The sequence below is a fragment of the Trachinotus anak genome, unplaced genomic scaffold (assembly GCF_046630095.1).
Source record: "Trachinotus anak isolate AG129_WGS33_773 ecotype Australia unplaced genomic scaffold, CSIRO_AGI_Tana_v1 ptg000014l, whole genome shotgun sequence".
In the NCBI taxonomy this organism is placed as follows: Eukaryota; Metazoa; Chordata; class Actinopteri; order Carangiformes; family Carangidae; genus Trachinotus; species Trachinotus anak.
The window spans coordinates 11403691-11431522 of record NW_027273865.1 but is presented as its reverse complement, the minus strand read 5'-3'; the positions used below and the strand labels follow the sequence as shown (position 1 = coordinate 11431522).

Genomic DNA, 27832 nt, shown 5'->3' with positions numbered 1-27832 from the left:
GCAGAAAATGGAACTGCTCACATAAAGTAAAAGTACCTACAAAACTGTATGTATACAGTACTAGTAGTAAATGTACTTAGTTAATTTCCAACAATGACAAACTTCTCTGCAACTTTGATATACAAGAAGTGTCACGCTTGCTTGCCAAAGAAGCAGAAGTTGACACAACTGCTTCAAATCTGTTTTGACATGTGTGAATCAATAAAGACTAAATGGACCTTGCTTCAGTGAAGTTTGAACCAATGAGCAGGAGATAAATTTTTTTCTACTTTCTACTTTTTTATTGGACAGAATTTGTGTTAAAAAAAACTGAAGAGTGGACTACAACACAACAAAATTGAACAAGGTTTAGCTTTTCTGTTTTTGTCAGGTTGACATTAAGGCTCAAGACTGAAGTGTGCCTATTTAAAACACTCTATACCCACTTTACATACAAATGTCTAAAATTAGGCCATATACAGAAACAAGATGAAACTTTGATCCCCACAGGGGAGCACACATTCATCTTCTCACTCAGTGGAAACATGAAACAGCTTCATACATGTATCCAAGTAGACTACTTATTAAAACCACTAATTAGGCTACCACTAAATTGAACACTACTTAGTCTTCATCATATTATGCCTTTAAAAAATTGGCTTATTAGGTTATTTGAAATAGGCTGAGGCTGAATGAGTTTAACAAAGTGATCTGTCTTTCAACATTTAGTATGTAGGCTATGTGGATAAACTGCATACATGCATACGCGTTTTATTTTATTTATTCATTAACTCTTTTCTTTTCTTTTCTTTTTATTATTTTTATCTTTCTTATCTCTTGATTATCTCTGTAGTGTCCTACACAGTTCTTACTGGGTTTGCATGCGTGTGTGTTTCTTTTAATTGTCTGACTGTCTGTCATAGCACTTTGTAAACATTGTTTTAAAAAGGTGCTATACAAATACATTTTATATTTTTTACTATATCATCCTGTGTGCCACTCTGAGGACTTTGCATTAGAGTACATTGGTTGCCTGGGGTGGTGTAGCTAATGTATGTGGTGAGATATGCAGGAAATCAAGCCAGGTCATGCCTAGCTAAGCACAAAGTACAAAGACTGGAAGCAGGGAGATATGATGGCATACCTTTTGTAAACTTATATTACTTTCATTGGTATTTTTATTTAATAGTATTTATTTTTTGCATTTTAAGCTAAGAGGGAAACAACTAATCTAGACCTGCAATCACACTTCAAAGAACTCAAAAATGGTTTTATCTCCTGTTCATATATCTTGAGTTACTAACATGTAGACATTGAAAATTAGACATTTTGGTCTGTCCGGAAGTGTTTATATAGCATACCTCTCCTCACACTTAGTGAAACTGTCAGCAACAAATAAATATCTACTATTATCTGTTATAGTATTAATATTTGTAAAAGACTTTAATGCATCCATAATTTTAACCCAATAATATAATATAGTTACATTACTTTGAAATGGGAAATTCTGTGTAATAAGTACTTTCACTTTTTTGGACTTCAAGTATATTTTGATGCTCATACTTTTGTTCTTGTAAGTAACACTTCCTGTTTGACTTACGTTTTACTGGGAGTAACATTACATTGTTATCTTGGTACTTTTACTTAGGTGTTCTCAGTGGGACCATCAGCACTAGTATCCATTTCACTGAGTGAGCCATTTGAGTCAGTATATAAAACATTGCTAATTAGTTGTTGATTTTAGAAGTACAGTAAAACAAATACTAACCATTTTATTGATTCATATTAAAAAAAACAAACAGTCCATATCATTGATATAACCCTTACAATTTGTTGACTACTCCCAAGCTGGTGTACCGTTGGACCAATCACAGCACAGATTTTTCAAACGTGCAGTGACGTAGGCTTACGTTAACGTTAGGTTTGGAAAAAGGCGGAAGTACCGGTAGAGACTGAGCTGCGTTTTGGTTTTGGTCCCCTTGAATGCTACTCGTTTTGGAGAGGTACAGTTTGTACACATTTCGGAAATAGTGGTTAAAATGTACTTCAAGTAGTAGTGTTATGTTGTCCGGAGCGGATACAAGTTAATTCTTAGGCCTGTTACTTAAATCTTAATTGTGCATCCGATTATTCGACAGTGTTAGCTAGCGGGCTAGGCTAACAGGTGAGTCTTCGTTTAGCTTCGTACAGCTATCGCGTATGTAGAAGAGAAGCTGTTTTTCCTGCCTATTTTAAGGTTGATTAACCAACCACTTGTTTTGTCCGTCCATTACTTACATTAGCCTCTTGTCAGGTGTCGCCATGTCAAAGCAGTCGATGGGGAAGACCTTACTGAGGAATGTAATCCGCCACACAGATGCCCACAACAAGGTGCGTTTGAGTTCATGTGTTTGTATGATAAGTAAGAAAAACAGTCAGTTATCGGGTTATTTGGTATAACTGGGTAAAACTATCTTGTCTTCACGAAAATCATAATGATCAGTTTTTGTTGAGACTTATTTAGAAAGGACTTGATGTAAGTGTATGAAATTTTTTAAAGATGTTTGAGCTGATGTTTGTTGCATTTGCGTGCATGAGGGTAGACTAAGTAACGAAAACATTTTTGAGAAAATTGTGTAAAGTTCTCGTTACAATCTCTTAAAACCTAAAGTATTGTCTTCAAATTTTTTTGTTTTCTAACACTTTGACACCCAAAATTATTTGGTTTACTGTCATATAAAACAAAGAAATGCAGCAAATCAGGGCATTGTATAAACTGGGATTGGGTACTGTTTCTGGGTAAAGTTATACTTAAAATAATCACTTAAATGATTATCAAAACAGTTGCCGATTTTCTGCCCAATGACTTAAAAAAATGAGATGTTCAATCTCTAATAAGTTGTATGAGCTGGAGCAAAGAGCAACTGTTCATGTTCATGCCCATGCAATGCCTGGATGGTCTCATATCTCTCATGATATGGTATTGATGATGTCTTTGTAAGTGATGGCTCAAGAGAGGTTTTATTCTATAAATAAGCTAAACTAAAATTGTAAGTTAGTGATACTTAATATTTAGCAGCCTTGAACATGTACACAAACTTATTTGCAGGATTTTTCTTTACCCACAAGTGTTGAGGAATGTGCACAACCTCTGTAAATATTTAAATCCAATATACCTTTGCTTTCTGTAAATTCAGATTAAACAGTTAGTGTGTGTGTCTGGGCAGTTTTTAATGTACTTACTGTTGTCGACCCACTCTAGATCCAGGAGGAGATGGAGATGTGGAAAATGCGAGGCTGGGAGGTCCAAACGTCTCACGGCAAACATTTTTCAGATCCAGTGTGTGTGAGGTAGGAACAGTGGATGTCCCTGTTTAATTTGAGCCACCTGTACACAAGAGACACCAAAGCTCATTTGGAACTATATCTCATAATGTAGCTCTCACTTTAGAGAGCCGTTACTGTATGTTGGCTTGCTGATTTATCAGTAGTGGTTGTGTTCCAGGGGACGTATGCACTGTGATCGAGATGAAGCTAGAGACCTGAGTCGAAGCAGAGAGCGAGTCTCTGAACATGACGACAGAGAGGCTCGATACTACACTCGCAAACTGTATGAATTTGAGGCCAAAGATCCTGACAGGTACAGTATATGGTCTAATCCTCTTTTTCAATACATTTTAAGTATTTATGTACTACTGGAAAATGATGAGAAGAACCCAACATTTGAAAACAAATGACATACAAGATTGATACATCTACATTTTAATTTTTTCTGCTCCGAACACAGGTGGGGACATAGTGGCTTCAAAGAGCTGTATCCTGAGGAGTTTGAAAGTGATAGGTAAGCAAAAATGCAGCACTGCACCAATAAAGCCACAGATAATAACTGAGCTACGTGTGAAACTTGGTTTTAAAGGTGCAATCCAGTGATTTAGCACTGCACTTTAATCAAACCGAGGATCACACAAAATAAATATTTAAATAAAAAGACTTGATGCGGCAGAGTCGAGATATTCTGACTTTTAGTCTCCAGTGTGGGTCAAGTGCCACAAAATCTGGATCATACACTTCCCATAATGCAGCTTGAGAGCATCTTTTATTAGCTATGTTGTGTTCATGTCACATCAGTTATTGTAGTTATGAGTTTCCGACAAGACAAATACACACCCTCCTCACCTCAACCAATGACCATAGACGGTGTATTTAAACCCATATTGAATATATAAGGTGAAAGCTTGCGGTCATTAACATGGGAAGCTTTTACATCTCTACTATTTATCCCGTGTGACAAGGTGGCATTTAGTCCTGCCTGGTAAATGCCATGTCTTTTAAACTTCATGCTATTGTGTTTCTGTTAAAAAAAAATTAAGCTCCAAGCCAAAGCTGAGATAACCCTGATGACACCATGAAGGATAAATTTTTTTCAGACTTATACAACTTTTCATGGGGTGAGTAGTACTCCAATGAAAAGTAAAATGATCTTTATGAGTAAAATTGGTGGATTCCTCCTCATAATTTCACACCTTAAATCCCCCTAATGCTCTGTCTAGCCTTCATTTATTTTGTTCAATTTGTTTTTTCAGTGAAAAACACAGAGCTACAAAGAAGATCGGGCATCACAAAATGAAAAAGGCCAAGTCTGACACAGAAGAAAGCTTATCAAAACACTCCAAAAAGTCCTCTCGAAAGAAGAAAAAGAAAAAGAAGAAACACGAAGAAGTGAAGCGAAAGAAAGCTAAGTGTTCAAGCAGTGATGAAAGCAGTGATGACAGCAGCGTTACCAAAGACAAGCAGAGGAAAAAAAAAACTAAAAGTCATCATAAAGACAAGAAAAGTGCAAAAACCAAAGGGAGAGATGACGACAGCAGCTCAGAGAAACGTGGTGACAGAGAAAGGGAAAGACGGACTCACAGCCGCAAAAAGCGAAAACAAGACTCCCACAAAGACTCAGACTCAGGGCAAAACTCAAATAAGAAGAGGAGGAAAAACTGGAAAGCGACTGGTGAGGAGAGCTCGGGTGATAGTTCTGCTGACTGAGATACAAAGATGTGGACTAACACACAACTCAGGTAATGAACAGGGAAACTACTGCAGACTCCTTTGTTCCCCCTAACTGAACAGAGGGCTTTTCTCTGCAGGGCCATTCTGTATTGTACTTTGTTAGACATCAACAAGCCTGTGCTGTCGGCCCTCACTGTGGGCGTTCTGTGTAGCTATATCTCATCACCTCTGCAGTGGCTTGAAGCATATTGTACAGCAGTGCAGGCAGCAGCCAGCGTGAAGAGTAGGTGGTGGGGTATCCACCACCTGCCTCATGAATTCTCTGGACTGCAGGCTCATTGATTGATCACTGACTCTCACCACAGGCTTCAGCCTAATGTGGAGACCATTTGACCTGTTTTTTATTGTTTACTGTTTTGTATTTTATTTAAGAAAAAAAAACTGTAAAATTATGCAACTTTCGTCATTGGTTATGATAGAATGTGCATTTGGTTTTAATCATGTTTTTTTAGTTTTGTAAATTTTAATATTTGTATGCAGCACATTGTCAGGGTGAAAAATAAACATCTATTTTTCTGCATTCTAAAATTGTTTTTGTGGAATATATTGTATTTATTTTCTAAAGGATAACTGTGCTAAAGACACTTATTGTTCAGAAATTACTGAAAACACATCAAGTTGCACTGTTGGACTGGGTGACAAGTACAGTCAGTATACTGAAGATCTGAGCACGAAATGTGTATCGATCCCCAGCGAAAATAGTCCCTGACAAATGCACAGTTTCCTCCTGTATAAGTAATGTTTGCTTAAAACCACACTGCACAGTGGTTATAGGATTATTAATTATTTAGCCTATTCTTTTAAAACTAAATCTATATATTATGACCCTTTTAAAAGATTTACATGGTTCAGGGCCAAGTGTCACATAAAAGGTACAGAAGTCAGACAGTGGCAAGGGATGGACCAGCACTGTTGGTTTTGATGTTTTCATGGGATTTGTTGACAATAACAAAAACCGAATATTGCCAGCTTTATCCTTTCAAAGAGATGATTATACATGTTAAACCATGTGTCATAGATATGACACTTTTATTTGACATATTACAGTATAAATATGAGAACCACAGTTTCCACCTGTCTGCTCTGATTCTGTCAGTTTAGAACATTCACACAATTTAGGGGTCAAATAAAGCAATGTAATGAGACGGCAGTGGAAGTCTAGATGACTGAGTTAATAATTCATACTTGAATACTTTGAAATAACCTCTGGCATACAAAAAAAAAATTACATTTGCAGTTTGAGGTCTTGTTAAATTTTTGATTTGTCATGCTGTTTGTAAAGAAATAAAACAGAGGTTGGTTTCCTCTCCGTAGGCTATAATGGATCAGAAATGTCACTGCAGTCCCAGCCCAGTGTGAACACGCACATCTATTCAAGAGGCAGAAGATACACCTTAATAAGCTGCTACTCCTGATCAAAGTGAATAAATGTCGAGATTTGTGGAAGTGCTCTTTGACTGCTAAGCTAGTCGACGAGCACTCAGTGATCCAGGTCTGCACTGAAAAGCAGTAGAGTGCCATCCCCTGAAAGGTGTTATTGCTTAGGGAATCTAGCACATTGATGGAATTTAATGCCTGAGAAAAAGATTGAATGACACCAAAAACAGCCTTGAGCATACAAATTCAACACTACACTCTCAAACTGCACAGTTGAAACCAAATCAACACAATCTTCTCTGTCGCTGGTCAGTTTCAGTTTCGTCACACTACATTTGTAATAGTATTTTTTTGAGTCAAAAGTCTAAATAAACTGGGTAACAAGTAGAGGGCCTGTGTCATCTGGGAATTTTTAGATAATCTGATGCTGAAGGAAGTGTTGGTAATCCATTTTGAAAGTGTGTGTGTGCTACAAACGCCCGAAGCACTTGCAGAGTCTGTGTCAATAGGCTAAGTGTTCTCTCTAAGCAGCAGAGAGTGGGCTGTGTGGAGCTTGGCTGCAACTGCCCAAATCTTGGAAGTGGAAAAAAGCAGATGAAATTCAGCTGGTCAAATCATTGTTGACAGAGGTTTTTAAAAACACAGTCTGGGTTAATAAGCGTCTGGCAATAGGGCAAAATTCATAATTTAATGTTTTTCAATAGCCGCATACATCTATCCAATTTATTCATACAATAACAAATCATTTTTGACCCTGACGATTTCAGTATTGGTCTGCTGGTCCATCACGTTTATCCAGACTGAAATATCTTTACAACTACTAGATGGATTGGCAACAGCTCAACAAATATTGCATGGACTGCCATGAAATTTTGTGTGGACACTCATGTCGCCCTCAGAGTGAATTGTTGTAACTTTGGTCGTCTGATTTTGTGTTTAGTGCTTATTAGCAAATGGTGCTTTCTTGCTTTCTTCCTAAACCAAGACAGTTTACATGGTAAAGTGGTAAAAAGGACAACCATGAAGGACCAGTACCATGAAGGTGGACTCATAGTCTTGTTTTGAAATTAAAATCAAATAGAATTTTTTCTGCTTTGTATCCTGCTGCATAATAAATAGTAAATGTATCTGTGCAACTCAACAATATGAGATGTGATTCTTTTGCAAATATCTATTACTGCAAGTCATCTCAAATGGTTTAGATGAGCAGTTTCCACAATGATCAAAATAGTGATTCACAGTTTGAACAGTTTGATTTGGTTGGAGAATTTCTCTCTCCACAGAAACTATACAATGTGTCTCGATTTACTTTTTCAGATTACACTGCTGAGAAAAAAAAAAAAAGCTCCCAGAAATGATAACTAATATTTCAAATGCAACGTGTGTTAAAAGCAGTGTTAAAATGAAGTGTCTACAAACATCACATTTATGTTCAAGGCAAACCAGAACAAAGATCTAACTGGAATCGAAATATTGCTTAAGTGAGAGTACAGGTGTTATTTTTTGCAGGTATCATATTAAAGTGTGAAGTGTATGTGCATGAAATTAATCAGAAAAAAACTGATACAAATTTGCATCAGCGCGAACCTCAGCACAGCTGGAATATAGTTGGATGAGAAAAGCAGTGATATTTTAGAGCCGGTACCATGGTTAACATGGACAAGTCTTTACATTTTATACTTACTCAACCAGGTTCAGACTGAACTTTACAAACACGTTACCATGCAGTGGGGTCTTCAGGGGCCACACAGAACTGCTGATGAGACATAACACACTTTGCTCTATTCCAAGTGTTCACCACTTTGGCTGTCCGGGACGATTTTGGAGCCTGGGTGAGGTCTCATCCTCCTTCTACCTAAGCAGATTTATAGTTTAATTATGTTTACAGATAGGAGACTGGAAAGCATCAGCATTAATTGAGGAGATAGACAAGAGTTGAAAAATGTGTGTACCACAAATTGACAGCTTAGCATTTACACACTGAAGTTAAACCTTCTTCTAGCTGGAAAAACAATATTTCAGGTTATGTGAAAAGTGAATGGTTTTGGCCAAAAGCTGGTTAAGTGTGATGAGGAGAAAGGAAAAAGAGATGACCCCGTTCTTCGACTCATTCCTCTCCGTCACTGAGGATGCAAATTGAGGAGGAATTAAAACCTCCAGTGTGACTTATCTCTATGCTCCGATGTTTTGTCTCTCTGCTGTCCACGCAACTCTGTTTGATCTCAGCCTGATCTAAGAAGCTGTAATCAGAAGAAGAGGGTGGTTTCTGTAGCAGCGAACAAATATCCCTCATCCACCCTGATCGTATCCTTTCCCACAGTCATGTCAACTTTTCAACCACCATCTAAAGCATTTATAGGCAGTACATCATACATAAAAATGCTTTATAACACACTATAAGATAATTGTAAGCAGATAGTAGGACATAATATTTATGAATGGAGACAACTACAACGTGTCTTTTGATTATATGTCATTAATTATGATTATAGTGGTGTTACACATGTGTTATTAAATATCCGTTATTCACCAATAATGGATGCTTCACAAGAGGAGTTATCGGCTCTCAACTATATTATAGCTATTCATAAATTATTTAAGTGTTTACATACAGTACTGTTTATAAATGCTAAATAGGGGGGGTTAGAGTAAAATCTTAACCCCTTTTCAAAATCTAAGCCTTCAGACAATTCAGAATTAGAGATTAATAAAAACTGAACCTTAACCCCCGGATGCAACACATTTCTGCTTAACATGGTTATTAATGCATCTTCGCTGCAGTCTGCAAGTCATTAGGAACCATACAGGGCTTTGTCTCCCCCGAGTGGTCAGCAACTGATGTTACACCCTTGTTTCAAACAGCTGGCTGCATTTGAATTCAGCATCACAATGTCCAGTTATCACGTCCCTCGTCGTCCCACACCCCACTCTGCTCCACGGCCGTCGCGCAGCTTTCACAGAGGCCTTATAAATAGTACTCAGAACATTAAATATTTATCATCTCTATTTGTGTGTCCCTCCCTGCAGTGGACACATATTGCTGCTCTTGAAGCACAAGAAGGAAACGCCATTTACACAGTTAACCCACACAAAAAATTTAATACCCTTCGTGAGGGGATAAATGGTCCAAACTTTGACATACTAAATAGGGAGAGGTGTGATGACACAGGTTTTTAATGTAAAAACTTGCAGCCAACACCCAAATGCTTTGTAAAAAGTCATGTGACATATGACTTACTTACTTACATAGTTAGTACACATACACCAATGTTTTAATATACTTATATATGTCTTTTTTGTTTGTTGTCTTTTTATCTAGACCAGCCAGATACAGTACCGATTAATATACAGTCACATCTGGGACAATACCTATTTAACATCATAAAGTCCGACTGCCGAAGAGGAATCCACAGCAGGTTTCCAGGTCCATCCTCTTTATGCTAACATTAGAAATCGGCATGTGTAAAATTCTGTTCTTTTTTTTTTTTTTTTTACTTATTATTATTGTATAGACTGGTGGTGATACTTGTCCTTGTATCTCGTGTCTTCTGTGCAAATGTTTTTTTTTTTTTTTTTTGAAAGAACCCAAAACATGATTGACATAACAGGATACCTGGCTGTTCACTTTACAGTTATGATGAAGTTTTTTTTTTCTTTGTTTTGTTTTTTAAAACAATTCAACAGTCACATCCAGATGCCATACCCCTTTGCCATGTCACAGAAAAAGGAGAAAATTAAAAATCCAAAATAATGCTTCCCATCATCAGGGTGGGAGGCAATGATAGAGAGGAAGGTTTATGACTACAGTGAGCAGCATCCTCCATTCGTACATCTTTTAGAATAAGGCACTGCTGCATAAAGAAAGGACATGGCCAACAAACCTCTCTGGGAGTATGATGGGGAGGCAAGATGAAAGGAGACTGTGTTCTTCTCCAGCAACTCACAGAAAGTTTGCATGTGTAAGTAAATGTGCTTGTGTTTACCGTTTGCTGTGTGCAGTAAAAGTGTGCATTGTATGTTATGTAGACATATTTGTGTTTTTACATGTGTGTGTTTGTGTGTGGCTGAGCTGTTTTTCAGCTACGCTGCTTTTCCTCACACTGTGCTCTCAAGCATCCACTCGGTGCTGCTGAATGTAACTCTCCTGTTGGCGAGCGGAGATGACTCCACGTTGAGCTGGTTGGTGGACTTGTGCCACCTCGTCCTCGCTCTGCGTGGGTAACTATGACTCTGAAATATGGAGTAATCCCCACCGTCAAACGAGAATCTGTGCCTAGTTCGTGCCAGCTCATTAGGGAGCAACCCCATGTTAGCTAGGGCACTTTTCTTGTCCTTGAGCCTGGGAGCCTCCTTGGTGCCAGCATTGGGACCTATGAGACACAGGGACATGGTGGAGCCCGTCAGGCTACTGTCTGTCTGCGTGTCCTCAGACGGGGGACCAGAGCGCTGTGCATCCAGGCTGGTTCTTCTCTTCAGCTTGTCTACAGTCAGTGGAGGCAGCTCCACCTCCAGGATGGCAGTGGTGGCTGCTGGATCCTCCTTCTTCTCATTTTCCACCCTCAGCACCAGCGCCATGCACTCTTTTGGTGCCTGGGCGTCACGCTGGTCCTCGTCAGAAGGCTGCTTGGAGGTGGAGCGCTGGAGCCGTTGCTGGCTGCCGTTGGTCTGCGAGTGCATGCTGGAGCTGACCTTGGTCTTGCCGTCCTCTGGGCTGCTGTAGGCCTTGTAACGGATCATCAGGATGATGATGAACACCAGCACTGAAGCAACAATTATACCGCCAATAATGATGATCATAGTGCCTCCCAGGAACTGGCTGTGCATGAAGCGGCACTGGCTGACCTCACTGGCTGTGTGGAACTGTACACAGCCAACCACACGTGTGGCTGTTAATGATGTGATGCCGTCGTCATAAACCGCCAGCACACAAAGGTCATACTCCCGCCCTGCAGCCAGATCATTGATTAAGAAGTTCTTACTGGTAGATGGGATCATTCTGCAGAGAAAAGAAATACGGAGCGGTGGTGACGATGTCGAGGCTAAATCATCAGAATTACAACACCCACATAAACTGATTTGCATAAGGTGTATTAAATCACACAAAGGTGTCAGTTCCATACAACAAGAAGACAACAGGGCCATCGCAGCTCTAGCATTAAATATTACTCATTGAGGTAGGCAAACATAAAAAGCGCTACACTCCATTAAAGCTGACTTAAGAGAGAATATGTTATATTATAAAACAGCACTGAGAGGTTGCTCTATTAGGTATGTGTATAAAATGACAGTGAAAGGTAAACTGCATGGTGATAAACAAGGCAGAAGTGGCTCACTGTCTAAAGAATATGCCACAACAGCTGCTGGCCGCAGGACAAGTGACGCATGATGTGAAGACAGTTATGATGTGTGAATACCTAAGGTCACATTTTGTTGGTAACTGCAAGATTACATGACTCTAAAAACAAGGGTAAAGGCATTGTCTTCAGGTCAACATAGGCGTTAATATAATTAGAAACTTGTTCCTTTTCCCTAAAGGGAGATTTTGATGGTTATCATTTGTAGGTAATGATGTACCACCTAAAGACAAAACAACACCCAGCTCCATGCCTAAACTGGATGAGAAAATTATACGGGAGAGGGACTCATTATATCAGATAAAACCTAAGAAAAAAAGGAAGTCGACCACTATTATTAACTCGCTCCGTGAACGCATAAATCCTGCAGTATTTTCTCAGTGTACTCGCTTCACTTTATGTGCGCCATGTTACATAAGAAACACATTAAGCTTATTCTCATATTTGAAACAGTATTTCAGTAAGGTTTTCAAATGGTAGTTTTTACTCACCATTTTAAAAAGAGCGAGCTCGTCCTTTTTTTTCTTCTCTATGTAAGCACTTCATACATACGCATATTACACATTGCAATTTAACTACCATATAGTGCATATTACTATATGAGAAACTTGCCCACATTGCCCTTGTGCTTGTATTCCTCTCTTTGCTGCAAACAAGCAGTGGTACAAAGTGATTAAGAACACACATGTTCTACTTTTTTGTACAAATTTATGGTATTATTTTCATTTTATGCTAGGTTATAATTCTAACCTACTACATTCAGTTTACAGCTACTTTTCAGATTAAGATTTTACAAACAAACATATCATAAAAACGTCAAATCTGATACCTTGTTATTGAGTAAACTAACCAAAAGTAAAGTAATTAAAATGAGCTCCACCTCAATTAACTACATTAGTGTTTACATGTTAATACATCAGTAATAACGATCCACCAATATAATAATATAACAGTGACAGTGGCCACTTACCAAAACAAGTACTTTTACATTTGATACTGTAATTACATTTGGTGGTGGAAATTAAGTAATTAAAGTAATTTTTAAAGATATTTACTCAAGTACTTCTGAAGTATTCTGATACTTCTAGTTCATTCAATTTCAGAGGCAACTAATGTACTTTTACTCTGATAGCTGTGGTTACTAGTTATTGTTCAGATGAAGATTTTACATGAAAAACACATGATAAGTTTATAAAATTCAATGCACTGTTAGAAATGAAAACCAGGGCTTACCAACCTTTTTGGCTAGTTACAAAAAACATCAGAACCTTGCAGCACAGGGGGCTTTGAATTTGTCTATGAGTTGTTAGCAGTTTAACCAAAGAATTATTTCCCCTTTAAACTTCTCAGATGGTTTCATTCACTGTTCGAAGCCCAAAGAGGTAAATTGTCCAATATTTCTTAAATAATGACCCTGTTGATTTTTCTTGCGACCCTTTGTAGGGCCGCAACCCCTAGGTTGGAAACCACAATACAAAGCAGTTAAAACCAGCTCTACCCTAACCAGTTTTAATGGCAAAATGTTGCCTGTGCATTGTTGCATCAGTCGTAAAAAAGTATAATGTGATGTATAATAACATCTCATCCCCATTTGTCTACAGAATGAGTTCTTTATGCTGATAATAGTCATAAAATTTTGAATGTGGGACTTTTACTTGTGAAGGAGTATTTTATAGCATGGCCCTGCTCCTTTCTCTTACTGTGAGTAAATGATCTGAATACATCTTCCACCACCACTACAACCAAGCCTATCATTAGACAACCATATCTAATCACACTCTGTGTTGCAACCAATTAATGCAGACACTTGCTAATGATATAAACAGTTACATGCAGTAAAATAGTTGGCCCCATGCTATTGTTGTCAAATTATGTTTTAATGATCCTGAAAAGGCCCTTTAGTCCTTCAAAGTGCTGGACTTCACAATCTATTCATCTGATTGCAACAATATCCTCAAATATCAGCGTGAAAATGTTTGAACAAACCTGTAAATATCTAAATTATACTGTACTTTTTATGCATATCACAATGCATTTTAATGTATTTTAATTAATGGAAAAATATTCTTCCTCGGTTTATCCCCCAGACTACACTATAGGGGTTCTGCTTATTTTTGGACATACTTAATCATTTTGCATCTTTGGGATCTGTCAATCTGCCATAGTGGACCGTTGTGTCATTCAGCAGATGGTAACTCCAGATGTCTCACCTTTCCTCCTGTCCCTGCTCTACCATCCTCCTCTCCCTCCATTCATCCACCCCCTGCACCATGACTTACCTGTACACCAAAGTATCATCTGCTGTGCTGTTGTACTGAATCTGGTACATCCGGATGCCGGGGATATGGCGCTCAGATGGCCAGCGGATCACAGCGGACGAGGAGGTCAACTCGGTGACCATCACCCTCCTGTCCTGCTTGTCGTAGCCCTTTGTGTCATTGCCAGATTTGGAGGAAGTGGTGATGTCTGAGAGGCCAGGGTCCTCACGCATGTGGCCTGTGTTGTTAACAAACAAGGGTAAGGGGATCATGTTGATCTCAACAGCAGCTGTAGCAATGCCTGCAGCATTGGATGCCACACAATTAAATGCTCCACTGTCCTTCAGTGTAGTGATGAGAATATCAAGGGTTCCATTTTCATACAGGATGGTGCGGGAATTATTATGCACCAGCTTGCCGTCTGGTGACCGCCAGTGAATATCTGGGTCTGGATCACCCACGGCTTTGCATTTAAGGGTCACACCTTGCCCCTCCATCACATAGGGCTTAGTGACAAGATGTTTGGTGATCAGCGGAGGCTCACAGATAAACTCCTCCTCTTGGATGGACCAGAAGTATTTGTCCATGAGGTGCTCTGGTGAGGCACAAGTCTCCAGATCATCCTCTCTTGTCAGCCTGCGGAGCCAGAGCAGCTCACAGTTACAGTGAAGAGGGTTTCCACCAAAGCTTACAGCCAGAGTGGATGAGCTGGAGCCCTTGGCGTCAGACAGGACTTGTGCATGCTGGAACAGGCTGTCTGGTGGCAGCTTCTGCAGCCTGTTTGAGGTCATGTCCAGGCGGACCAGCTTGGTGAGCAGTGTAAAAGTGCCAGCTCCAATGTGATCAATCAGGTTGTGGTCCAGCGTGAGTGTGTTAATGTTGGTCATTCTGGCTATGGCTTCCCAGGGAAGGCTGCGCAGGTTGTTGTTGGAAAGATCCAAGTCCTCTATGGTGGAAACAAACTCATCAAAGGAGGTGGGGGCCACCTGGTGGATCTGGTTGTTACCGAGGATGAGGTGCCGCAGGTTGATAAGGCCTTTAAAGTGGTCGCTCTTTATCACACTCAGGCGGTTTCCGTCCATGTGGAGTGCCCGCAGGGATCGCAGACCAAGAAAGGCATGGGGAGTGATCTGGCTGATGGTGTTTCGGGACAAGGTGAGGTGGACCAAACTAGTCATGTTGAAAAAGTCTTTCCTGCGGATGATGGTGATGAAGTTGTCAGTGAGTCGCAGTTCGACGGTCTTGCGGTCAATGGTGGGGGGCACAAACAACAAACCAGTCTTAGCACAGAGCAGAGTCAGAGTTGGGGAGAGGTGCTGGCAGATGCAGCGTCCAGGGCAGCTGTACCCCTTCACCAGAGCTGCACACAGCAGCATGCACAGAACCAGCCGGTCCATTGTTGATTAGTTTCCAGGTCCTGTGTGGGAGACAGACACAGGGAAACAGGAGAGACAGTGAGTCAAAAAAGAGATCTTTAAATTAATAAATAGCATCACTGCCTTTATGAGACCTGCTGCAAAAAACAAGAGTCTGACCAAGATTGCTGAGATTGTCAGCAAGGTATCAATCACAAAATGAAATGGAGCTTTTCCGAAATAATGGCACCTGGGATGATGAAAGCCTGTGCCAATATGTCTCTGTAGCATTTCAATGGAAATAACAGAATATGTTTTGTGCCAGCAGGCTGCATTACAACTTACCATATAATTTCTTCAATGATCACAGGGCAGTTTTCCTATACCAGGTAGCCACGCCATGTACATTTGCCTAACCCTATCATATAACAAGGCTCGTGTTTTTCTTGCTCTGAATTCCACATCGGGGTAGAGAATTACAGGCAGAAAAGGGCGCTTGACAGCAGTGCTCAAGGATTTTTATGACCTTTTCATGCTCTGCGCTCTCCCAATGCTCCTGAGTCGTACTGCAATATTAGACAGAAACCTGTCATGTAAATCACAGCAACAAAAAGCAAAGGTGGAAACAGCGCAAACACGGCTTGTCGGAGTGCATCCAATGGAGGCATTATTGGTCTGGTTCTTGGGTTTTGAGGATGCTCTGATCCTCTGATTCCCCTTTAGAAATATTGATTTCACTCTTGGAGAGAACACGCCTGTGGTGACAGGGGTAAAAAGTGATCCTTGGCTGTAATAACCATAAGAGACCCCAGCGGAGCACCAACAGTGATGTGCTGATGCCCTCTTTGGTGTCCATCTTCACTGCTAAAACCTTAAGCTTTGCTGCTGATGAGAGAACCTGTTAACACAGATAAAGTAAAGGGCTGACAACTGACTTCTCTTTTCTAGGTTTAAAGAATGACATAAGAGTTTCTACAGCCCACCATCCCATCCAAACCCACAGGGTGACAGCTTTGATCTCTGCCAGATCTAATGTCTCAATCAACAGCAATGTCTGTTTTTAAGGGGTCCAGCATAAATATTTTTAATGCACTCAAGAAATCCTGGCTGTGGATTTTAAGCACAAATTGTGTCTGTTTTTGAGCACTTCTGATGCTCCATCCCATTTGTCATGACTAATTTGAGCCATTCTATCTATGTTCCGCCACATTGAGGTGATGCTGAAGTCCTTAACACCACCGATTTTGTCCCCCATTGTGCCCAAAGCAAAATAATCTAATGCTCACAGCACCAACAGCCCTAAATTAAATTAGATGTAGCCAAACTCCCTTCCTCCAGCTCTCAGACTTCAACTTAATTGTAGGCTTTGAACGAGCACCGTTTTCACACATAAACTTTACAAACTTGATGCTGACTCCGGATGTTGTTGCCATTGGTGAGAGAAGTGAGAAATTGCAAGTGCACAGCTGTCGTTTTACATCAACCTGTGTTGCATTTGCCAGCCAGCAATGATATTTCTTAGTCGCTTTTTTCCTTTCACTCTCTTGAACACACACACATACTGGCTGGCTACTGCCTGACAGACAACAGGGCACCTCGTTAACTATGAAACACTGCTGTCCAATCAGAGTGCTCATTAAAATCTGGGTTTGTATGATGTCACTTTCTGAGGGAAGTGGAACAGCTTGAAGCACAGGCTCAAACCAGTGGGACAGTTTGTCAAGGTTGTTGATCAAATTTAATCAACACTGACTGTGTTACTTCTTTATTGTACTACATTTCACTAGACCATTAGACTGTATTTTTAAAACACACAAAGCCCAGACCTTTGCTCAGTTTGTTTACACTCCCCTCCCTCCTCTGCAGGCTTAGCTGCAACCTCCATTTCCAAGATAGAACCACCTTAACTGTCTGAAATTTCAAAAGATTTCTTTTAGTGCAATTTATTCAACAAAGAATATACAAGCAAGATAAAAATACGAAGGCTCACATAGTTATTTTCTGTGTTCAGTCATATTTATACTGAGGTTAAACAATTTCCATGTACAAAGACACACACTAGGTGGTATACTGTGTGAGAGAATTTCCAAACCTCCAGAGAGAATTTATTTATTTAGCAATGCTCCTCTATGTTGGCAGCACATTGTGCCTGCCTTGTCTAATTCAATTCTCCAAAATTTCCTTTTTTTAAGATTCTGGGGAAGGTAACACTACAACCATCTACCACTTTTTATGTTTTCTCCCTGCAGTATATAATGATAAAATGAAAATTAATATGCCTTGAATCTGGACCAGAATATAGATTGATGGATTAACCAATTAGAATAAATCTGTCTTTTTAGTGCTTCAGCGATTAGTCGAATATTCAATTTGTTCATTGAAAGAATAATGAGAAAGATAATCAATTAGTCATTTCAGTCATTTTTTAATCCAAAAATGCCTAAAAATAGTTGGTTATAGGTACAAAATATGAGGATATGTTTCCTGATTTTTGGACTGAAAGAAAAAAACAAGAAAAAAAGCAGGCAAAGGAAAATATTTAAGAGTTTTGTAAAAGAAACTTTTAATACCTTGTAATGCCTTTTATTGAAGGAAACTGAGTGTGTAAGACTTTAAGACCTGCAGATACTGTAGCAGTGCAGATCATACTTCCTCTTACATAGCTTCCATTAGAGCCACAGTATAGTTGGGTGAGAGAATTTCAACAGCGATAAGATCTTTTGGTTCAGATTTAATCTAATATTGAAGTTCGTTCATTTTCAACACAATAGAGACCTTGCTTGTTTGTGTTAGTATTCAGATAGTAACTAGGCCACAAAGCTCATGGTTTCTCAGAGGACCATCTGTGCCAGCGCATGTCCTGCCTCGCCGTCGAGGATACTCTATTGATCTTTCAGCATATCAGGGTGGGAGAAAACTTTGTTGCCACGGCAACTCTGGTGTAGAATGTAGGTCTTTGAATTGCATTAAGATGATGTTGGGTTGCCCGAAAAGCAGAGCTTCAATCTTAATAGGAGCTGTGAAGGTGAGAAGGGACATGAACAGATGTCTGAATGGCCAAGTAAATTAAAAAGAAAAGGGCAGCTCCACCTCACAGTTCTATTTCTGTTTTATTGCTTAATATTAGCGGCAGCTGCCAAATCGATATGTAGACAATGGGAGAGAGCATGAGGTGAACTGGAGATGAGGTTTGTTTATGTGTCCAGTCATGTAGGAGCACAAGGGACTGCTGAGAAGAATCATTTAGACACCTTTGATTTTAATTAAGAAACACCTCTATTCACATTCTGTCTTATTCAGAAATTAAATCAGTAGTCATATAATAATTATAAAAAAAAACATATTCACATATATCCATGAATACAATGACACACCTACATAGTCTGGGCACAGATAGATATATAAATATGCACATACTGTCTCTGTAAATGTGCCTATGGAGCTGTGAAACTACTGCATACTCCTCGAGTGTGAGAGCTTAAGAAACAGTGCAGTCATAACTTCATTTCTAAACCCCACTTAAAGTGTCTCCTTGTTTGCTTTTGGATATGGTAAGGTGAGCACTATAAGTCATTATAATTGAAATTTGAAGATTTGCATATCCTAAACCACCCACGAGTAAACCTGACATTCAACACTATGCTCAAATTTTCTAAGTCTTGATCCATCCCACAATCCACAAGCTTCTTTTCACATCTGTTGTCCGTGGCCACAAAAGGCTGAATTACTAGAACTTTTGCTGGTAAAAAACAACCATGCAGACATGCAGGAAACAACCTGAACCTGAACCTCTGAACAGGAGAATATATGAAATTTGTATTTCAATTTTTAGCCAGTGGTCAAAAATAAGCACTGACATAAGGGCACACTGCGTCTTTTGACTTGATCAAAATACAGTGGTGAAAGTGGCCTCAGTAGACCACTTCTCAGAATGCTGCACAGCAAATTGTGGAAAAAATAAATATCATTTTCTTTCCCGTAATATAATTATCTATACCAACATTGATTACTTGCCAAAACAAATACTTGTTTTGCTTTAATTATGCTTTTGTTTAAATTTGCCTGCATAATACAGCTTAAAATGCATGTCAGTATTAGTAAAGCTAATTTTACAGGGAGAGCTAATAGCACTCCCTGCTAAGTAGCACTCCCTGTGGACATTAATGACTGATGACTCATCTGTATTAGGATGTATTAGCACTGGTGGTTTTATTTTCTTTAATGCCTGTGAAGTTTTCCGTTTTTTTTGTCCTGGTTATTTATATTTTGTCTTTAGTGTTGTTTTAATTTTTTGGCCATTCACCTCCGCTACGGGCTTATTCAGAGGCTACACTATTGGCTATAAGGCTGACTGAGCTTCAGTTTGCAGTGATCCTTATCATTGATCACTGTGCATTTTGATTCTGAAATATTGTATGACCACTGTTGCTTGTACTGGGCGTATTCAGGTTTGTTTTATCTGCTTGCACAAACATATATTCTTGGATCTGAGGGTTGTTAACCACTGCACCAATGGAAACAGTCCTTTCACCAGCTGTGTGGGGGTTTCTCTCCCTTGGTGCCTATTTGGACCTTAACTGCAGTGTTGTCTTCAACAAAGGTTGTAAATTTTCCTGCTTTTCATCCGGCTGTGTGGTAATTGCCCTCTTGCATCTGACACTGGACCAAAACTGGATAAAAAAGACGCTGACAACAACAGATGAAGCAATTAGACAACCAACAGAGGAATTCTTCATCAAAAAATGTTGATAATTGATTAATTATGTAAGATCAAGAGACAAATGACAAATGGTCTCTGGCTCTAGCTTATCAAATGTGAGGATCTGATCTGTTTGTTATATCACTGTAAAAGTAATATATTTTCATATTAGGACCTTCAATTTGATAAAACAAGTAAAACTGAAGACGTCACCTTGAGCTCTGGAAAGTTGTGATTGCGATTTTCCTGTCATTTTATAGACTAAATAACTGATGGATTAATCAGTAAAAAAAATAATCATTATTTGCTTCCCTAATAGCAACATGGTGCTACTGTGTAATTGGAACAAAGGTTGATAAGGCTTTATTTCACATTTCCCATATTTCTCAGTTAACTGCATGGAAACCAATTTCTTAAAAAAATGCTGGTATTTACATGTTAAGTAGGATATTTCCATGAAAGTGAAATCATGCAATTTAGTACTGATTGTAAGGGAAACTGATGAAGTGTTAGTTTCTACAGTTTAGTATCCACTTGACAAACAAAAAGTCTTAATACTTGACGGTAGACAACATGCTACACTGTCCATGAAGGTTCTCAGTCATCCAGGTCATCGTAGTTGTTGAGTGCTGAAGTTGAAGGCAACTGGACTTCTTTTGATTCTTGAAGACGTTCACCTCTCATCCAAGAGGCTTCTTCAGTTCTGAAGACCAGTGTGGGAAACCCAGGTATTTAACCTTAGGTGGGGACAAAATCCTATATGTGGCAGGCTTATCTGAAAAACTCTGAAGAATGTTCTATAAACACAGGACTCTCTGTTGAGTCACACCTTGGCTCCTGTGACCCTAACGACTCACATGATGGCTAGTCAACGACTCTTAGGACCACCTCCAAGCTGTTTGTCCCCACCTAAGGTTAAATACCTGGGTTTCCCACACTGGTCTTCAGAACTGAAGAAGCCTCTTGGTTGAGAGGCGAACGTCTTCAAGAATCAAAAGAAGTCCAGTTGCCTTCAACTTCAGCACTCAACAACATGCTACACTATATCATTTTATTTTACAGGTCTGGTCTTGTGTAGAAATACTGATCTGCTATGTCTGTGAAATTTCTCTGTCTGACATACAAAACTAAGGAATTTCCAGTGCAGCTGAAAACTATTAAAAAAAACGAGAGCAATTAAACCAGCGTGCAACATAAACATCAATTATATTAACATTTGCTGATTACCAAGCAGATCTATAATGTATGGCAGTTCAAAGTCATGAAGACTTTTTGTTATTTTTTCTGTGAAACTCTGATGGATATTGACATCTCACTACTATTTACAAACTTATACTGACACACTACATAATTTCCTAGTTTTTTTCTTAAACACTTGAATATAACAAGCATTTGACAATTCCCCTCATCATTCGCACTAAACTTTAAAATTTGACATTGATTTGAAATATCCTTGTAATTAACAGCTAAATACCTAAATACCAGCTAATTTTTAGCAAATAATAAGGAAACTTTTCAGTAAATGAGATGGAAAATACAGGACCTGTATAGCAAAGTGTTATACATTTCATCTGATCCTGAGCACAGATTATTAAGATAACCAAATTTATGGCATAATTCTGCACAAGGCATGTACACGTGAGTATTTTACAACACACAGCCACCCACACAGACACACAGGAGAATACATGCAGAAACACAACTACTTATCTACATGTCCATGTAACACAAAAACAAACATGCTGAACAAAGAGAAAACAAAGACAAGAATAAATTAAGGCTCAGCTTGGATTTCTGCCTGAGACGCACTGATGTAAGTATGTATCTGTGTGTTTAGATTTCTGTTCTCAACATACCTAAAAAAAACAAAAAAACAAACAAAAAAAAAAACCATGGACAAAAAATAAACTTGGGCGCTTCTTATTAATGTTTGTATCGTTCACAAATGCTCACTAGAGCTGTGTTTAAAGAGGAGACACCTGAGCAGGTACTTGGGCAAATTCTTCAACATCAGCTGCTAACTTACAAATGACTAAAAGTAAGAGCTTAGAGGGCACCACACACAATGCAGTGGGGATCAAATAAAAGCTTAAAGATGACATCTAAAACAGCATGTCCTATTTCTGACTGTGTAACACCTTTCTGCTGCAGCATTCCCAACACACAGCATCCAGTTTACACATTAAACAGTGTGAGCAGCTGTGAGGACGATGACACATCTCCAAAACTTACACCCAGATACTGTGGTATAACTCCAGCATTATACTGTTGGAAATGTTAATTAAGACATCACTTAATTCTCAGGGATATTTTCATAATTAAATAACCAGACAAAAGAAACAGTTTTTCAAATTGAACGACTGGAGACAACTCGGAATATCTCATAAATCACAGAACTGTCAATTGAAGCAAGCACACACCCCAGTTTCACAAAAATTAAATACACAGATCAAACTATGTCTCCTTAATTATTGTCCTCTGTGAGAATAATGTATATGCGTCTTAACTACTGTCATTAAACTGTACAGGAATGTGCTTATTACCTGTCATCTTATATTCACTCAAAATGAAATATGGCCTCACTTGATGAAATGTTGGGATCATAACGTGGTGACGATAGCGTCTTTTTTGAGGGCAGCAAAGCTCAGATGATCTTTGTGGGTTTTTTGTAATGAGAACCACCACTGACCTTTAAAGTTTCAGCACTCAAAAGCTGAAATTATTAGTTGATCAGCAGAAAATTTATCAACCCAATAGCTTCCCCTGTTACCCAGTTTTACAACTGTGAGGCAGCTTTTCTTTGTCATTGTTGCTTGAATATCTTTGGGTTTTAGACCGTTGATAAAACAAGCAAAATTGAAAATGCCACATTATGTTTTAGGTATGTGCCATGAGAGTTTTTCACAATGTTCTGACTTTTTATAGATCAAATGATTGAACATGATTAAGCCAAAATGGTTTCAAGGTTTCAGAAAATGAAGGTCAATGAGGGTTTTTCACGACATTTTAAAAACCACATTATTGGAAAATTATCTGCAGTTTAATTTAACAATAAAAATAATTGTTAGTAGAAACCCTGGATTACAGTTACAGTAGTTGAAACTCAAGCATATTTTGAATGTGACATTGAAAATAGTCAGTGATCAAATACGGACAATGCCAGAGTTTGTCCTTATCTCACAAAACCATCTTCTCAGAGCATTGTAAGGATATTTTCTGGACATGACTTTGTCAGGAAGCTGTAAACACCAATTAGACTGTGCAGTCACTGAACTGCTAGCTGCCCTTGTGTGACTCTTGTCAGGATGCAGGCATAATTATTGACAGGCCGAGTTCATTGGAGTCAGCTCTGTCTCCACCAGTGGACGCCTAAACTGAGGCTGCACAGCCCCAGGGATTTCTGGTCGCATCTCATCAAGGGGCAAGGGAGGGGGGCACTGTCGTAAACAGGAGGAGCATTTGCATATTATAATTATGCCTGCATGCAAAGACGGTCTTCTCAATTACATCCCATTTAAAACTTTCAATGAAGAAGAATTGAGAAGCACAAAGTACTGCAGCTCCATAAACTTTAATTGTAAGAGCTTCTCTAAACAAGATTGAGAACATTAGGATTATACTGCGTAGATACAGTCATGCACATCACTTGTCGATTCAACACTTAGGTGATTGATTGTTACCCTTTACCTGCTACAAACTCTTTTTAATTTGAATACGTCCTCTCACAGATATAATCAACACTCAATAGCTGCTCTAACAGCTGCAAATTACCCCAAAGCAAATACATGTTGTAAAATCAAAACAAGCTTTTGAAATTCAAATAACAAAGTAAAAAATCTTCAAATTGTTAGGATTGGTAAATAATTTCTATGACTGTTTCCCAAAAGTGTACCCTTGAATATTACCTGCTGATTCACATATAAAAAGTAAATAGGCCTACATGGGAGGGACTGTATTATAGGACATCCATGCACACTTGTTGGTCAATGCTTTTAACTTGAAGTCACAAAGCACTGAACAAGGCATTGCACTGAAGTGTGTTACAGCCAGGTTCATCACTTTTTAGTGTCCTCTGGAAACATGTTGCCAGTATTTGCAGGGTGATTGTGTATTTGGTTGTGTTGTGAATATTTGCAGTGTGTGTGTTGACCTCTCAGGGCCACAGTTCTTCCTGATTAATCAATTGTTCTGTTTATAAGATGTCAGTAAATAGTATAAAAATGCCCATCATAATTAATTAAACGTTGTCATGTGTATTGTTTGTTTTGTCTGCACAACAGTCAAAACCCTAAAAATATCCAACTTACTATCATTGATGACTAAGAAAACCTGAAAATATGCATATTCAAGAAATTAAAACCAGTGGATATTTGCCATTTTGGCTTTTTAATAATCTACTTCACCATCTGTTCAGAATTTCTTTACATCAGACAATCTTGACAAAAAATCATGATATGTAGCCTAATGCTCCCTAAAAATGTCAGAACACGCAAATAATCAAAGGGGAAATTATCTTGCTTCATATGAAATAACATTTGAGTGCTTTTTCATGTGAAGTGATTGTTTCTTGTTTTTTAGGTCTCAAAGCCACTCATACTACATTTCTGCACAGAATCCTGATTACTGTACATCCAGTCACTGAATTCTTCACTGAAATAGACTCGCTAATCACAAGCACCATATGATGCCTAATGGAATTATGTGATATGGTGTTGTTCCAGTCAATCCACTTTACACACAAATTGCCTCCTCAAATAAGCCAAAAAAAAAAAACAACAAAAAAAAAAAAAAAAACAAACCCTCTGACTGCAATCCATCTGTCAGCTGTCGTGATTAATAGAATAAACAGGACAATTCACTGCCCTCTGATTTACAATGGCCACTTATCTATTTTAGATTTGCTGTGAGAGGTTTTGCAGAGCTGGCCTTTTTTGAAATTCACACTTTGGATTAGCGACACTGCAGAAATTATAATAAAGATGAACTACACAGTTTTATCTTTAATGATATAGAGTATCAAGATGTTGGTAGTAAAATGATCTGTACCACAATTTAAAAATTCGCTGTTAAAAGTAAAAGCATTGGATTCAAAATCTTACTATAGTGAAATTCGAGTGCTAGATAGATAAATCCTGAAGTAAGGAAAGTTAGGCATTCAATAGCGTATTCACTACAGACAATACAAACCAGTGCAAAGCGAACAACTGAAGTAATTTGTTAACTGTAACTAAGGCAATAAAAAAGGCAATAGCAACTAACAATCATACAAAGAATAAATAAGAACAGACAATTATGACTAAGAATTATTGGGAAAATGTACTTAAATTATAAGAGTAAAAGTACACACTATAAAGCCAAAATGGGCTCTGTCAGTATTACTTCAGTATATATTATACCATTGGATTGTTATTATTGAAGCAGTAACATGCTTTAATATACTGTATAACCATGCATTACATTTTATTATGCTCATTTAGGTCTTAAGCATCTTCATCTGCAAAATAAAGTGTAGCTACAGCTGACAAATAAATGTAGTGAAGTAACAAGTACAATTTTCACACTGAAAACACAGTGGAGTAGAAGAAGTATAACGTAGCATGAAAATAGCATAAGATTCAAAATAAAACACTCAAGTGACATACAAGTAAATGTGATTTGTACTTGGAAGTACAGTACTTAACTAAATGTACTGTGTCACTTTTTACCAATGGGTGATAGAAATAACCTGTAGTACAACATACCAACATATTCTTGCTTTGCTGACTGAAATAAAAAATCCACTTTAGTGATTGCGAGGGCTCAGCCTAAATTTGTTCTTTTCTGGAGACATGTCCTGACATCTACAAAAGGCTTGACAATTCACAGTGTGGCTGTAACGCTTCTCTCCATGTAGCACTTCCACTGACACGTTCCAAGAGATTGCTTAAGTACAGTCGACATGTTTGACAAAAAAAAAAAAAAAAAAGAAGAAATACAGCACAGATAAACAAGCTATGATAAAAGCTGGAGCTGCTAGCAAACAATATGAGGACAGACAGTGATTCTGAATGACACCCAGCTTATGGGATCTCTGTGGCTAGGCTTAGATATTTTGAAATCCAGCAAGGGTCAGTGACCAGAATTGGTTATTTTATAAACTGTAGCAGCATGATTGTCTTTTCTATGTGTAGTTTGTGCATGTGTTCTCATATGATGACAGTTTTATTATTCCCTCACTGATGCATGCTGGTTTGCCCTCTGCACTTATCCCTTTACCCACTGACTTGTTTCATTTTGTTCTTGTCCTTTTGTTCCTCAGCATTGTGACTCCACTCCCTCCTCGCTCTGTGCAGATGAGCTGAATAGACCCTCTGAATTGGTGCCTTATGATGCTACTTACTGCTACAGTGATGCTAAGGAATCCACACTTGGTTTCAAATCCTCCTCCCAAGGCTCCTATACTGCATTGATCCTGCTCTGTATGTGCACTTGCAAGGCATTATGTGTACCTGTTATGTTGCTAGCAAAGAGCCACTCTGCACTGTGGATATATATATATCAAATGGCTAAGATGGATGACTGACCAGCTTGTTCTATATTAAAAGAACCATGTCTGAAACAAACAATGTCAACCATCTGTTAATCACACAATAGACTCACAAAGTTTCTTTAAATCAACTATAACAGTGACAATAAGGCACAGATTTGGATTTTCTTCAAACGCAAAAACACATACATACACACACTATCACAGACCAATTAAAGCTGCTGGTGCATCTAATTTGGGTTTTCAGCCACACTAATGACATGGCTCTAGAACGGCCGTGTCGCTCACTCTGTAAACCACTAAATATCTCAACAATGACTGGATGGATAGGCCTTAAAAGTTTCTACAGGCATTTGTTTTTTTTGTGAAATGTCTAAACAACTATTCCATGGATACAGATATCCATGGTGTCCAAAGAACGAACCTCAATGACTCTGGTGACATTGTATCTACTGCCTCACAGGTCAATTTTTTACATGATGAATTGGGAATGGGATTTTGTACAAACATTCATTGTTTGCAGATGATGTATCTGAATGACTTTGGTGATCCTCTGACTTTTCCTGTAGTGTAACCATGAGGTTGACAGTTGAGATTTTCTGAAAGCATGAAAGTACTCACATTCATGTTTCTTTGTGAATTAATTGTAGTATCTTAGGTTATGCTTGAAATGTTCCTCTGGTGCCATCATCAGGTCAAAATTTGAATTTGCTCAAATACCTGCGACACTAACGACATTTCCGTCAGCCTCGGCTGTGCTTTGTGTTTAACGCTAATTCACAAATTACCATGCTAACATGTTAAACTAAGTTGATGAACATGGAAAACATTGTACCAGCTAAATATCAAAATGCTAATGCTGTTATTGTTTGCTCAAAGCTATGCTCTGCCTAAGTATGGCCTCACAGAGCTGGTCGAATGCCTAATGATGAGGATAATAGAGCACATTTTCACATAGTCTCTTCTGAAAGATGTTCATAGTGTTGCACTTGGTTGTTCACATTAAAAATGTAGGAAACAGTTGTGTCAAGAATGAAAACGAGGGAACTAGAAAGTTACAGAAATGGTCAAAAAGTGTGTGTGATTTCTGAAGCTATATGAACACTTGACAAGCAATTCTGATGATGTACACTGTCCCATGGTTCTGTTAAACTATTGTACAGTGTTGCTTCCCAGCCAGATCCTACTTAATGTAGATGACGCCATTCATCATTTTGCATCTTAACTCAAATACAAAGTAAATA

At 38.5% G+C, this 27832-nt stretch overlaps 2 protein-coding genes across 11 annotated transcripts in view; one reads left to right on the top strand and one right to left on the bottom strand.

Annotated features, from left to right (window-relative positions):
* Positions 1–1888: 1888 nt before the first annotated feature.
* On the top strand, positions 1889–5555 carry nkapd1 (NKAP domain containing 1). 6 transcript variants are annotated; one of them, XM_071495995.1, is made up of 7 exons: positions 1889–1982; positions 2118–2143; positions 2273–2349; positions 3221–3309; positions 3464–3598; positions 3746–3799; positions 4542–5555. In XM_071495995.1, the coding sequence occupies exons 3-7, from the start codon at positions 2281–2283 to the stop codon at positions 4993–4995; spliced, it is 801 nt and encodes a 266-aa protein (XP_071352096.1). In that variant the 5' UTR covers positions 1889–1982; positions 2118–2143; positions 2273–2280; the 3' UTR covers positions 4996–5555. The 6 variants fall into 6 exon arrangements, with proteins under 6 accessions (XP_071352096.1, XP_071352093.1, XP_071352094.1 ...); XM_071495992.1 differs by having other exon boundaries at positions 1905–1982; positions 2262–2349; positions 4542–5554; XM_071495993.1 differs by having other exon boundaries at positions 1907–2143.
* A 3915-nt stretch (positions 5556–9470) lies between these two features.
* Positions 9471–27832, bottom strand: part of lrfn1 (leucine rich repeat and fibronectin type III domain containing 1) — a 160336-nt gene continuing 141974 nt past the window's right edge. For all 5 annotated transcript variants that reach the window (XM_071495984.1, XM_071495983.1, XM_071495982.1 and 2 more), the window contains 2 exons: positions 14030–15425; positions 9471–11392 (listed from right to left, as the gene is read on the bottom strand). In XM_071495984.1, the coding sequence (XP_071352085.1) occupies positions 10492–11392; positions 14030–15405 (2277 nt within the window). In that variant the 5' untranslated portion in view covers positions 15406–15425 and the 3' untranslated portion in view covers positions 9471–10491. The remainder of the gene's footprint in view (positions 11393–14029; positions 15426–27832) is intronic.

Bases quoted from the DNA above. Each gene is read 5' to 3' on its own strand.
- nkapd1 (XM_071495990.1), top strand. From the start codon at position 1,963: ATGCTACTCGTTTTGGAGAG. The intron at 2,350-3,220 runs GTGCGTTTGAGT...GACCCACTCTAG, and splicing joins ACACAGATGCCCACAACAAG to ATCCAGGAGGAGATGGAGAT. The intron at 3,310-3,463 runs GTAGGAACAGTG...GTTGTGTTCCAG, and splicing joins TCAGATCCAGTGTGTGTGAG to GGGACGTATGCACTGTGATC.